Source organism: Ursus americanus, chromosome 3, assembly GCF_024610735.1.
Source record: "Ursus americanus isolate L20-20 chromosome 3, mUrsAme1.1.p, whole genome shotgun sequence".
In the NCBI taxonomy this organism is placed as follows: Eukaryota; Metazoa; Chordata; class Mammalia; order Carnivora; family Ursidae; genus Ursus; species Ursus americanus.
In genome coordinates this window covers 57000046-57014966 of record NC_142129.1, presented here as the reverse complement: position 1 = coordinate 57014966, position 14921 = coordinate 57000046, and the positions used below count along the sequence as shown (strand labels likewise).

At 36.0% G+C, this 14921-nt stretch overlaps 1 protein-coding gene across 4 annotated transcripts in view; it reads right to left on the bottom strand.

Annotated features, from left to right (window-relative positions):
• CRPPA (CDP-L-ribitol pyrophosphorylase A) overlaps positions 1 to 14921 on the bottom strand; it is a 304902-nt gene that overhangs the window by 79275 nt on the left and 210706 nt on the right. Inside the window, exon 10 of one of the 4 annotated variants that reach the window (XM_087861005.1) lies at positions 3944 to 5426. The exons of the other annotated variants lie outside the window; for them this stretch is intronic. Coding sequence (XP_087717131.1) covers positions 5400 to 5426 — 27 coding nt within the window. The 3' untranslated portion in view covers positions 3944 to 5399. Of the gene's footprint in view, positions 1 to 3943; positions 5427 to 14921 lie in introns of those variants that run through there. 4 annotated transcript variants of the gene reach the window in all.

The following is a 14921-nucleotide window of genomic DNA, read 5'->3' as shown; positions in this document are numbered from 1 at the left end:
TGCAAAGAGAGACATTTTGACTTCTTCTTTGCCAATTTGAATACCTTTGATCCCTTTTTGTCGTCTGATGGCTGTTGCAAGGACTTCTAGTACTATGTTGAATAATAGTGGCGAGAGTGGGCATCGTTGTCGAGTTCCTGATCTTAAGGGAAAGGCTTCCAGCTTTTCCCCATTGAGAATAATATTTGCAGTAGGCTTTTCATAGATGGCTTTTATGAGATTGAGAAATGTACCTTCTATTCCTACACTCTGAAGGGTTTTAATCAGGAAAGGATGCTGTATTTTGTCAAATGCTTTTTCGGCATCGATTGAGAGGATCATATGGTTCCTGAGTCTTTTCTTGTTGATATGATGTATCACGCTGATTGATTTGCGAATATTGAACCACTGAGCCACAACATTTTTAATCAATTAGAACTCACCCAAAGTTTAATTGTAACTTGTGCCAAGTTTTTCTTCTTCTTACCCTGTTGGACTTCTCCTACGTCTCTCCACTTGTAATACACTGCTCAACCTCAAGTCAAAAAAATCAAGACAAGAAAGGTCTGACAAATCCATCTTTACCCTTGTTAAGTGCACACTTATAGACTGCTCCAATGACACAGGGTCAATGGAGTATGAAAAGCTGCCTTTTGATTAATTTATGCCACTTCCTGTAAATGACCAAAGGCAGGCTTTATCAGTAAAGAACTTTGTGTTTTAAGTAACAGAAAATTCTACATCTCATGAGCTCACTCAACTTTTAAAGAATGAGGCCATAATTACCTCAAGCTCCAAGTGCTTTATAGTCAGAGCACCAGTTCTATGTCTCAAGGATGCTCTCCAAAATTTGATCCATTGTCAACAGTGTTGACTTCATCTTGAGGTTATTTTGTGGTTGCTGAGGTAGAGGGAATGGAGATTTCCCTATTCACACCTAACAGGGGAGAGCATGGTTTCCCAAAGACTTCACTTAAGAGTGTGAAAAAACTTCCCAACAGCTTCCAGAAAACTGCTTGCATCCCCACAGCCAGAGTTCAGTCACGACCTGAAGCAATCATCAGCAGGGCATATGGACATTATTTTTAAACAAGCCACTATATTTCTGAGACAAAGAATGGGTTGGTTTTCTCTCAGACACATGACTTTATGCAATAGGGATAAATACTGAACAAAATTTGGGTTCTGTTAGAAAAAGAAGAGGGGAATCATGGTTGCTAGGTAGTCAGCCATCAATGTTAACTACTCCTTTAGCTACCTATACCTATAACCAGCTTTAATGCCTTAATTTCAAAACTGCCCAGCCCTACCTGTTTCTATCCCTTCCCTGAAGGACAACACCCAAAGTCTCAACTAGTCACTACATCAAGGTCCAAGACTAGGATCTCCAGGTAAAAGCCATTATTTCCAGTAGCTCTAAACTGCTTAGTGAACTTTACCTAAATGATGAAGTAACTAGCCCCTCACTTTTACACACAAATTAACAATGGAATTTAAAAAAAAAAATAGCAACCATAAAATGTCAGTAAAGGGGTCAATAAAAAGCAACCCAAAGTAATCACTGGCCTATAGCACCCTCATAGCTTATGTTCTTGGACAAGAAAAGTATGTATTTCCAAGTTTGGGAAGGGAATATGTTCCTGGGTAGCCATGTTTGTGCTTACCCTCATCCATTTTCCTCTGAGGCCACAAAGAGCAAAATATGGTGGAGAATGCCTTTTTTTGAGGGGGGCTGTATATTTATTAGCTCATTTCCTTGGAGGACTGGGGAGCCTGGGAACTCACTTTAAGGGTTGAACAGTCATAGGCTGTTACCAGGCTTGGCATTTCTTTGGTTATAGGTTTCTCATAAAGAAACACACACACACACACACACACATGCCCAGGAAGGAAGATTCCAGTGTATCTACATCTGATCAAACCTAGGGGCTTCTAACTACAACCAGTGAGTTTCTTTAGACCCAATCCAAAAGTCTGCAAACTCCAGTCTTCCACTGGCCTGCGGCTCTGTAACTGTCTATTCCACCACCCTCAATTGAATAGTCTCTACCGTGAGGCAACTGAAAAAATCGCCTCATGTTGTACGTAACATACAGCCCTGGCTCTGTCCCTTTGGTGGAACAGAAGATAACAGAAAGTGCTAGTAACAAGACAGAGAAATAAGGTTTGTCTTTTTTTCCAAACTTATCTCCTGCTAAGTCTCCAACCTCATAATCATTGTCAGCACTTTAAGACAAGAATTCAACTGTTCTAACCCTGAAAGTTTCAAATTTTCAAATTCTCCTTCAACTTAATTTTAAAGCCACACATAGAAAGGTACTGCCCAAGTAAAGCCATGTTTTTTTCTTTCGATTTTCAAATGAGCCAGTCTTCAGCCTATGTTTATTTCTTTATTGTGGATTGAAAAAAATAGCCACTGTGGTTCAGTACTATTAATTTTTCACACCATTTCCTCTAATGTTGCAGCATCTTTAGGCACCTAGTCAATTTTTAAAGGCACAACAAGCAACAGTTCTCCAATTTTTTTGAAGCCAAAAAGCAACAATCACCTACATACCAGTCTGTAAAATAAGGCCTTGATGTTCTACTCCCTAGATCCTCCACTCATTTGAGTACATTTTAGAACCCTTGACTGGCAGTGCCCAACTCCATAAACCAAATACTATACCAAAAAAAAAAAAAAAAAGGCACATATCTGGTGCAAAGAACAAATATTGTTTATTCCAGTCAGATTATATAAGAAAGATGTCTATTAGGTCACGTAACAGAAATCAAATGTAGAATACATTCTAGAGTTGGTTGATATAGCAATTTGACTATGTCACCAAGGTCCAATGTTCTCTCTGCTATCAGATCTTTAATGTGGTTCCACTAACAAACTGCTATTAAGACAGCTCGAATGGTTTTAAAACCCACATCTTGACCCAACAGTGTACAGAGAGAGAAGGAAGACCTTTATTCTCTATCATTTTTTCTTGTGATTAAGGAAAACTTTCCCATAAGCCTGTAGCAGAATTCCCTTTAGGTCTCAGTGCATAGGATTAGTTTCAATGCCCCATTGTTAAGCTAATTATCAGCATGGAAAATAGGAATGTAGTGATTAGATTAGACAAACAATTTAGAATACATTTGATGTAGGGAGCAAACCACCATGACCACAACAAATACTTTGCTCACTATTCAATTTTAGATGTAATAAACAGATGGAGAACAATTCTGAAGCAAAATCCCTTGAATAGCAGGGCTTATCTGAAAAATAAACATGATTTGCCTCCATCATAGTCTTTCCACCAGAATCTCCCAAGCATCTCTAAGAATTGTGAATCAGGGTAATATAATAAACAATTACAGTGATTGTTTACTACCATTACTTAGGGCTGGATATTCTTCCTGTTACAATACAAAGCCATGGGAGGTTCCAAGAACACATGGGACTTGACAACAAACAGATTCAGCTTAAGTCCCAGCTCTTGTAGTTACTTACTATTTGATCTAGGGCAACGTGCTTAAACTCCCTGAGGCTCAGTTTCCTCGTCAGTTAAATAGGGACACAAATACTAACTCATCCCACAGGGCTTCTGAGAGTCTCAAGCAAAATAGTGTGCATAAAGCATCTGGATAGTACCTTGTACTTACTAGATAATGAACTTCTATTTATTTTCCTTTCTTAAACATGATTTCTTCTCATCAATTTCCTCATTTTAAATCAATCCATTTCACCAAGCATAATTATCCACAAAGATTAAGTTTTCCAGTAAGATACTAAGTTAACCTATTAGCAGGGTAGGTCCCTATCATTACTAAATTATTTCAAAATCCATTACTAATATTGTTGTCTAAAGCATCTTACTGAAGTGGACTTCATCAAAAAAGTACAATCATATATATATATCATACATATAGCTCCACAGTTAAAAGCATGCACAATTATTACAACAGTATAGTAAGTCAACTGCAGAAAGGCAAAAAAAAAAAAAAAAAAAAAAAAAAGAGAGAGACAGAAGAAAAAAAAGAAAGAAATCTAAAGTTCCCCAACTATTCAGTAAAAAATTTAAAAAGAACCATGTTATGTAGTTGCCCAGATTTGTAAAATTTAATAGTTACTAATGAACAAATCCACATTACATAATGTAATTACTATCAACACTTGTTTATTATAGCAGCTCAAGCAAGAAAAAAAAATAACCTCAAATTTTCCCACACACGTAAAGTGATTTGCAACCTATTACCAAACATTATCCCTTTTTCCAGTTAAATATTATAATGGCTTACCAAAACAATATACAATATTCCAAGTTAGCAGGTAATGCATAAAATCTACACTCTTGCAGTTTCATCCCACATTCATATTTAATTTGTAGAACTAATTTGTTTTTCTCTTAACATTTTCTTGATATCCCACCGACTTAACAAGTATCAAATTTGACAAAAAAGTAAATGGACTCGTATGAACTAAAAACCTAATATGAATAAAACAACCACATTAGTTTTAGTAGAAAATCAGAAGATATTGTCTGGAAAAAAATTTTTTGACTGTTTCTCAAAGACAAAGACACTCTGAGGAATAAAATCAAAATACGCATGCTAGTTATTATAGACTTTATGTAAAAAAAAAAAAGTTTTAAAGAACAAGAAGAAAACAAAGTCCCCCAGTCTGCCTGGGGTGGGTTGAATTTTGTTTTGTTTTAAACTTTAAAAAAAAACTATTCCCATTCTTTTATTCTAGATGGTTTGAGTTTTTATAGCTAGAATCATCTTTTCATGTAATTTTGATTGTTGATTACTTGACGTAACAAATTTCCCCATGTTTCTCACAATTTTAATTAACAATTTTTAATAAATCTATTATCTACCATTCAGGCTGTATATCAATTTACTTAACGATTTCTACGGAGTCTTTCAAGTGATTTCCAATGTTTGAGACACTTCTATGCATATAGTTTCTACGCTTAAGATGACTTAAATAGGATAGACTATCAAAAGTAAAATAACTGGGTTTAGGTTATGTAGACAATTTAAGACATATATATAGTTCCAAGACACATTTTATTACTCCATATCTTCCCTCTTATAATTGTCTAATCGTGGCATAACAAAGGTGGTAGCAACAGAAATAGAAAAGTTCAGTGATCTTGTATGTGGCCCCTCCTGATATGGATACGTAAAGCTTACACTTTAAATGAGCATTTATTTAATTTTATCTCAAGGTCAGTTGACGATTAGGAGAGTAACAGTAATGGCAATATGAGAACAATTCAAAATACTTATTTTATGCTCCACAGGGGGTTGAAAAATCAGAGGAAAATAAATACTCCAGATGACAAGTTATATATGAAATACTTTTAATGGCTACTGGCACAGCTCCAAGGCATTGGAAAATGGAACAAGCAAAAGCAGTGGCAGTCACAATAGCGAGTTAGCTATCGAAGCAATGAAGAAGGAGGCATCTGTAAAAGAATGCGCATATTATTTAACCTAAGAATTCCACTCCTAAGAATAGACTATTTCTCATTTATAAACACACATGAGCATGACGGCACATGCTCATATACCTTATTCTTCTCTACAGAATTAAAAGGCTATGAGATAGCTTATAGCAGTTAAAACAAATGATAGACTGAAACACATTAGCATGAAAAGTCCTGTAGGATGTAAAAATTCCTATGTATACACACATAAATATAGACAGATTTGATAATGCATAGGAATTTATCCAGGTAGATACCCACTAAAATGTCAGCTGTCGTCTTCTTTGGAAAAGGAGTGGTATTAAAAGGAACTTCTTAGTTGATGTATGATGTATTTATTATTTTACAGCAAATATGTTAAAAATGGTAGCCTACTCAGGCAAATAAAAATGGTAATGACTATCAAAGAAGTCTTAGCCTTAGCATATGGTTCAACACAATCTAGGTTTATCAAACATTTTGAGTCCTGGTTTTCTACTACTAATAAAGGCAAGACCAAATGTGCTCCTGAAGTTCCTATGCACACTTAGAGGAACTTTTGGACATAGAGGAGGAGTCATTTGAGTGACAGACTCAGAGAATGGAAATATCAAAGACTTGGTCCCATCAAAAGGGCTGCAATCTATTTAGCAGTATTAGTTAACTTACGTGGCAAGTTTGCTGAACGTATGTACCAGAAAAGATCTAAGAAAGATCTTTTAATATTGATTTTAAGTCTAATTTTTATTGATTTTTAGTCTAAAATTTTATAACTAATTTTCATGTACAAAAAACTGCAAATATTTATGTGAAAGAAAGCTCCTCTTTTCATAATTTTCACTTTTCAGAAAATGTTTTTGAGTAATAATTTAGAGGAGATGTTATAATCAGTCAATAGAAAGAGAACCTTTTCCTTTTCAATTTCATAATGATACCAAGTTAAAAACAATATATCAAATAATTTTAGTATGTATCATCAAATAATATCCAGTGATTTACAGACGAAATCGTGAAGATAACATTTTCTTTCCTTAGGTATTACCTTCCCAGTATTTAGCTCATTACTTTAGGCCCATCAAGCATACATATCACGTAGTTTCCTTTGTGTTCTTTTCATATGTGTTTAATTAGTCATGGTACAGTAAAAACACACACCCAGCCTCTACACAAATTTCTAGGGGATTTTCTGTTCCTAAAACTTGAACCTCATGGTAATATTTCTGAATTATGGTCCAATAAGCCCATGTATAGTTTTTTGTTTCCTTTAGACAGAAAGACATTTTATTAGCATTTTAATAATCTATGCCTGCACAAGGAATGTAGCAGAGAAACCTTATAAAATGAGGCATTTTCCTGAATCATTTTCAAGCCTAACTTCTGCTTATCAATTTTTAAAAATATTCTAGCTATTTCATTTTTCAAGGAACCTTAAAAGACCCAAAGCAACTCATTAAACAATAAGTATCTTCAGTTTTTGATGTAATTATTGATATCACCAAGGAAATACAGATACATAAAACATCAGAAAACAATGAAGCCTCCATATAAAGAGAAATACAACCATAATTTGATAGATACAGCATTCAGCCATCTGGAGGGGATAGGGGATGAATAGGAATTCTTTAAGAAGTTGGGGAGGTGATGGACTGGATAAGAGGATGGAAAAGAAAACCTTCACAAAAACAAAGGCAGGAATAACAGTGTTAGGTAGAGTCTGGGGATCATATAGTTGATACAGTTACACTGGAGATTAAAAAAACACCTTCAGGTGTATTCACACTTGAGGTTGACAAGTGCAAATACAGAGGATAAGCACTTCAGGTGATAATGTGATCTAGTTTGTGGTCTTAGATAAGGGAGGATCTGCCTCAAAGCTGAGACAAGATGGAAGGCATGTGGATGAAGTCATTATTTTAACCTTTCAGTAATTTTTGTTTTGTGTTACTTTATAACCAGGACAATGAGAACAAATGGGTGGTGGTGACACAAAGAGGCGACAAGAAGAAGGAGTGGCATACAACAGATGCTCATCTATTTAAGGGCATATTCAATGATACAGATGGCCGTAGGGTTTCAAAACCATATTCACTGACTGAAACATTATTTTGTGTATATAAACACATATATCTATGTATATGTATACACATACATATTCAAACAATGTATCATACAGTATTGTAGTTGCTAATATTACAGGCTTAGATATCAGACTGACTTGAGATTCTATTCTGTCTGCTTCTTGAAGCATAACCTTGGGCAAGTTACAGAAACTCTCTGAGCCTTAGTTTTCATACCTATGGTAATAATTCTCCTAGTAGGGTCATTGTAAGCATAACATTACATAATGAACCTACAAACTGAGCTCGGTGTCACAACACAGTAGCCCCTCAGTAAATAATAATGTAATTCCTCATCATTGTCTTCCCAACTTCTCAAAAACAGTATAATCTATATTGAATTGTATACTTTTATGCACAACTTCCAAAATAAATGCCCCATTTGTTCACCCGAAACTAATGTAATGTTTATACTTCAATAAAAAGCCTTATTTTACAAAGGTAGTCTGAAGATTTTAACTGTCATTTTTCCAATCCAAATGTATTTATAAATAATCAACTAGTATATACCAAATCTTTTAGCCTCTTGACAAGTTCCTTAACAAGTTCTAAGATATAAAGGACCATTATTTCAGCTCCTCTAATCATAATAGTCAAAAAGAAAAACAAAAGAAAAGAAAGGCAATTTGAATGCAGACTCAATGACTGACTCCCAGGCATAAATTTAGCATGTTGCCACATTGTTCGGCACCTCCTGGCCCTTGATGGATAGGCACACATCAATAATCCCATGTAGATTTCAATGACAGCAATTGCTTCTCGCTACCTGATATAAGCATCACTACTAGAGCCAATCTCAGCATGAGTGTTCCTGAGCCTATCTCACTAGTCTCAATAACAACCGGGGTATTAACAGGGAAAGAGATTTCCTAATGGTGAATAAAACCCTCCAAATATAGAATCCTGAGGACTCACAGAACTGGGTTAGGCATAGGAGAGCCATTTTGTGGAGGACAGATTTAATATTTACAGTGATAAAAAAAAAAAAAGTATACAAGAAAATTCAAAATGCACATAGATTTCTACCCAGACAACAATTGTCTGGAAAATTGTGGCTGTATATTTACCATCTGGCAAGTGGGAAGCATTGGCAATCGAGCATCTAGATGTTTGAGCAAGAACCACCACATACCCACATGCATGGAAAATCTGAATCAGCAACAAAGCCAGAAGCATACATTCTGCCAAAGAATGAATATTCATAGTGTTGCCAGTACCACACAGGTTGAATTAAACACAAATGCAAACAACTGTTACAATTTCATATTGATATTCTGCCTGACAGCAACATCAAAGATTAAAATATAGGATGATATAGGATAATTTATCAAGAGTATGTATTTAGTGTGAAGAAATGAATCAGAGTAGTAATCACAAAGGAATGGCCCTTCTGAGTGGGAAAGAATACTGCAAAGGAATAGAATACATAACACATGGGGAGAATCCCAAGTAAAATTATCCAAGGTAAAATGCGGGCTTTGGAAATCTTTTACAAAGATATAAATGCTCTGACACATCTGAGTATGTTCATTTTCACCTTTCTCAATTCTCTTATGTATTTATTGCTACTTTAAAACCTTCGACATTACATATCAGTAAAGGGACCTTTACTCTCAGTGAAGCATAGTAATATGATAGTAATGATAGTAAATATATTTACAAATCTCTCAACAGTAACTCTTTGGTTCACCATCAAGATCGAATTAAAGTAAGTTCAAACTCTGAAAGCTAGACTTTCAAACATAAGGCTAAAATCAAAGTTCATCCCAACATATAAATGTCAAAATAGCTTGCAGACACATAAACCAGACATCTATCTGCTAGCATGTATGCATACCCTCAAAAGGGTCCGTTTTAACTATTGATATCACTTCATTTCGAGTATTCCAGGTAAGGCTAAGCTAGAAATCTAGTTTTAATTGTTGACTTTAAATAGATGATAACTGTAACTTGGAAATACTGCTTTAAGTAAGGTATACTGCAGAGAAATCAAGATTGGAAGCTCTTTTCAGTATTAGAAACAAAGATTTAAGTATAGTTAAGTCTGCATCACTGCATTACAAATCAAGTAACCATAATTAAACCATAAGCGTTCTTCAATAGATTTATTCCATTTGACTTCCTCTGGATAACTCACAATGAAAAGAAATCTCCCCAAAAACACAGGTCTGATCATGCTATTCCTCCAGTTAAAAATTTCCAAAGGCCTCCCCTGTCTTTATAAACAGCAAATTTTTGGTGTGGCTTTTAGAGCCAATTCAATCTGGCAAACTCATGGTATAGAACAGAGGTTTTCAAACATTTTCAAGAATGAGGGCCCTTTTCAACTTCAAAACTGCCGACAGGTTACATACCACCCAGCATGATCAGAATGGAACTTTTGATATTTATCAATTGAATAATGCATAATTATGAATTTAGTAATGTCTACATTCTTTTTATCAATAACACATATATTTAAAATAATGTCATTATCATCTACAGAAAATTCTGAGAACAAAATAGATTTGAAGACCTTTCTAAAGACTTTCTTGCTCATGGGTGAGGAAACTACTCCTATCATGAAAATAAAGAACTAGGAATTTCCTTGGCACAATATGTGCTTTTACTGCTCTAGCTCCAATGCCTAGCAATATGCTTACAGCAGAAGTGTGCTCAATGCTTAGGCTTGAACAATGAACAACTTAAAACCAGGGTTCTAGCCTTAGTTACCAGGCTTTGGAGTTTCCCACTAGTAGCTTCCTCTAGTGGACTGGCTCTTCCGAGATATCCACAGGGTCCTTCAAGCCTCTGCTGAAATATGCCACCTTCTTAATGAGGCAAACCCCCATGGGAGAGTCTCAGTGCCCCCTGCCTTACTCCATCCATTTTTCCCCAAACACTTATTACTCTCATTCTCTAAATCAATACAGAATTTTCTAGTGTTTTTACTGTCTCCCACCCACTAGAATGCAGGCTCCACAAGTTCAGAGACTTTCCTGCCCTCTGTCCCCTGGTGCATTCCGAGCTTCTGAAACAACACCTGGCATGGTACTTTTTTTTTTTTTTTTAAATGATCACATCTTTGACAAATCATGGCATCTTGTTGATCCTGATCCTTCATCTATGGAGGAGGAATGAAAACTCCCCGACCCGCCCAGGTGTTTTAGACTAACGCTAGATTGGCTATGAAGAACCCTGTGTTAGACGTGATTAATATTTACCATCATTGACATTAAGCACAGCAGATTATCCTCCATAATGTGATGGGCCCCTTCCAAACAACGGAAAGCCTTAAGAGCCATGACCAAGGTTTCACAGAGAAGGGAGAGTTCTGCCTCAAAACTGAAGCATAGGAATCTTGCCTCATTTTCCAGCTTGCCAGCCTCCCTACAGATTTCAGACTTGTTGGTTCTCACAATTAAGTGGCAATCTCTCTCTCTTTCCCCATATATTTTCTATTGGTTCAGTTTCTCTGGAAAACCCTCATTAATATAATAGAATTCTGAAGCACATGAAGTTTTAGGAACAATGGTAGTGACATGCCTGCGAAGAGAGGCAAAGGCAACATGAACAATTTAATAAGTTATTGCTTAAGGAACTACTTTTGAGACATAAGTCATGCACTACAAATGCACAGATATTAAGTGTAAAGTTTAATGAGCTCTGACAAATACAACTATATATCCACCATCCCCATCAATATACAGAACATTTCCATCACTACACTGCCTTTTTCCACTGCTCTGATTTTTATTACCGTAGTTTCACCTGTCATAGAATTTCATAGAAGTTCACATATATGTACTCCTTCATAATTTTCTTTTAAGATTTCAGAGACAGAGCAAGCAAGAGAATGCATGTGCACGCAAGAATTAACTGGGCGGTAGAGAGAGCACAGGGAGAAGCAGACTCCCTGCTAAGCAGGGAGCCTGATGCAAGGCTCCATCCCAGGACTCTGGGATCCTGACCTGAGCCGAAGGCAGACGCTTAACAGACTGAGCCACCCAGGTGCCCCTTTCATAAATGGTTTCTAATGCTTCACATGTTGTTTTTGAGATTGAACTATGTTTTTGTGTGTGTATCTACAGATTTAGTTTTTAACTTTTATATTTAGGTTTCTGGTCATCTTGAATTTCCTTTCCTGTCAGTGAAAGGCAGAGGCTGAAGTTCAATGTTCTCCGATAACTCTTCCCAATTGTTTCAGAAACAGTTCTGACAAGATTTTCCTTTCCCTATCAAGTCACCTTGATGCCTTTGTAAAAATCAATTGCCTATTTATGTGTGGATGTATTTCTAGACTATTCTGCTCTATTCCGCTTCTCTACACCAATTCTACAGTTTTGATTCTGTAGCCTTACAAGCCTTTATATCAATCAGAGTGAGTCATCCAATTTTGTTCTCTTAAAAAAATAACTACAGCTATTCCAGGCCACTTGCATTTCTATATAAATTTGAGAATCAGTTTGCTATTTTTAAGAATAAAGGACTCTTCGTATTGTGATTGGGACTGCACTGAATTATGTAGCTCCTTTGGTAGAAAACTGTCATCTTGACAAACCATGAACACAATATGTATCTCCATTTATTTAGGTATTAATTTCTCTACATTTTGTAGCTTTAAGTATAGAGATCTTCAGTATTTTCCTATTTCTAATTTTTTTTTATCATGCTGTTTCATTATTTACCTTCAGTTTCCATTTTTTTTGTTCCTAGAATATGAAAATAAAATTGATTTTTCTGTTTTGACCTTATAGCCACAGAAACTTGATATTCTTCTAAAGCTAGTTAACTATGGGGCTTTTTCAGAAACACTTACTAAAAACTTGTGGAATATTCTATATAGCACAATAAAGAAAAGTTGTTTTCCCTGTAATGTAAATTTGCTTCAGTAAACAACCCTATTTGTAATTTGCGATATACTTAATACTCTCAACCACAGACTGCTCACAAATTAAAAGATACAAACTTTAACATAACAATTCTACTTTAACTCGCTGCTCTGTAAGCTCAGAAAGGTACTGAATAAACATTCTAGCATTAATGCCATAAATATAAAATAGGTTAAATATAAATCTTGTTTTAAAAATATCTTCATAAATCAGTAAAGTAACACAGCTTTTGCAGAGACAGGACAAAAATATCTCAAGGCACAAGTCCTCTGTGCTTATCCCCTTGTGTGTGAATGGGGTCAATTCACTGTCATGTCTCCACTTATCCAAGATTCTCTCCCCCAACTCTCTTCAAGAATTTAGAACTCTCCTGACCTCTTTGCCACCAATACCAATCTTCTCCTTCAATCAAACAGCAATGAATTTGACTTTTTACATTGTGGCTGATTGGTTGATTTTACTAAAACTAAAATACTCGATGAAAAAGAAATGACCAGGAGCAGACAATTTAAGCTTTAATGATATAATTAAATACCTGTTCACCTATGACAAAAAAATTATAAGCATGAAGATGGAGAGGCAGAGTAACAGAAGGGAACAAAGAGGCCTCAAAATCACATGATTCCCTTCAAATCTGTATTTTTGTATCCTCTGGGTAAATACCTAATAGTGCAATTGGTGGATCATAAGGTAGCTCTATTTTTAACTTTTTGAGGAACCTCCATACTGTTTTCCATAGTGGCTGCACCAGTTTGCATTCCCACCAACAGTGCATAAGGATTCCTTTTTCTGCACATCCTCTCCAACGCGTGTTGTTTCCTGTGCTGTTGATTTTAGCCGTTCTGACAGGTGTGAGGTGACAGCTCATTGTAGTTTTGAATTATATTTCCCTGATGGTAAGTGATGATGAACATCTTTTCATGTGTCTGTTGTCCATCTAGATGTCTTCTTTGGTGAAATGCCTGTTCATGTCTTCTGCCCATTTCTTAACTGGGTTGTGTTTTGGGTGTTGAGTTTATTAAGTTCTTTGTAGATTTTGGATACTAACCCTTTATCAGATATGTCATTTACAAATATCTTCCCTCATTCTGTAGGCTGCCTTTTAGTTTTGTGGATTGTTTCCTTTGCAGAAGCTTTTTATCTTGATGAAGTGCCAACAGTTCATGTTTGCTTTTGTTTCCCTTGCTTGTGGCAACATGTCTACTAAGAAGCTGCTGTGGCCGAGGTCACAAGAGGTTTCTGCCTGTGTTCTCCCCTAGGATTGTGATAGATTCCTGTCTCACACTCAGGTCTTTCATCCATTTTGAATTTGTTTTTGTGTATGGTGTAAGAAAGTTGCCCAATTTCATTCTTCTGCATGTGCTACATACACCCTGACATTTATAGCAGCATTATCAACAATAGCCAAACTATGGAGAGAGCCCAAATGTCCATCAACTGATAAGTGGATAAAGAAGAGGTGGTGTGTGTGTGTGTGTGTGTGTGTGTGTGTGTGTGTGTGTAATAGGATATTACTCAGCCATCAATAAGAATGAAATCTTGCCATTTGCAATGACACGGATAGAGCTAGAGTGTACTATGCTAAGTGAAATAAGTCAGAGAAACACAAATACCATAGATCTAGCTTATATGAGTAATTAAAAAAAACAGATAAGCATACGGAAAGGGGGAAAAGAAAAAAAGGAGAAAGGGAAACAAATCATAAGAGACTCAATGATAGAGAACAAACAGAAGGGTGATGGAGGGAAGTAGGTGGGGAATGGGCTTCATGGGTGATGGGTATTAAGGAGGGCACTTATGATGAGCACTGGGTAACTGTAAGTGATGAATCACATAATTCTACTCCAGAAACCAATACGGCACTGTATGTTAACTACCTAAAATTTAAATTAAAAACAACAACAACAAAAATCACATGAGGATTCCTCTGCCAGCCCTGGAGGAAAGCTAATGTAGGCCTTTTAAGCTATGTTGTAAGCAGAGAGGACTATGAACATAGGCATTTATTTCCCAGACATACCACCAATGTCTGAGATACACACTACGGAAGCCTTCTAGAAGTGGGTAAGACAGGCCACTTTTAACTCTGGCTTCTTCTAGAACATGGAGCCTACTCTGTTCATGCAGAAGCCCTCTAACGAGCCTGTAAAGGAGGGCCTCTCTTTAGAGACACTTCCTACCTCTCCCCACTAAGGAGATGCTATACATCCACACATATTCTTGTTAGTACTTATTTTCCAGTTTCAAGTTCCCTTCGCATGTCTATCCACATTCCTTTGCCTCTTAACCTTTTCCTCAATTTGATTACCAGGCTTCTAAACAAAGTAGTAAATTATAGAGCTATGATCTCTGTCGTCACAAACCTAACTACATCTATCAGAAAAGAGAAAGATCTATGGAAAATATTTCTCTGCCCCAAAGAATCTAGGTGACAAAGAAAACTAATTTAGAATTCATTTCTTATGTCACGTTTTATTTTGCTGTAGTTTTCATGAGTTTTTTTGTTT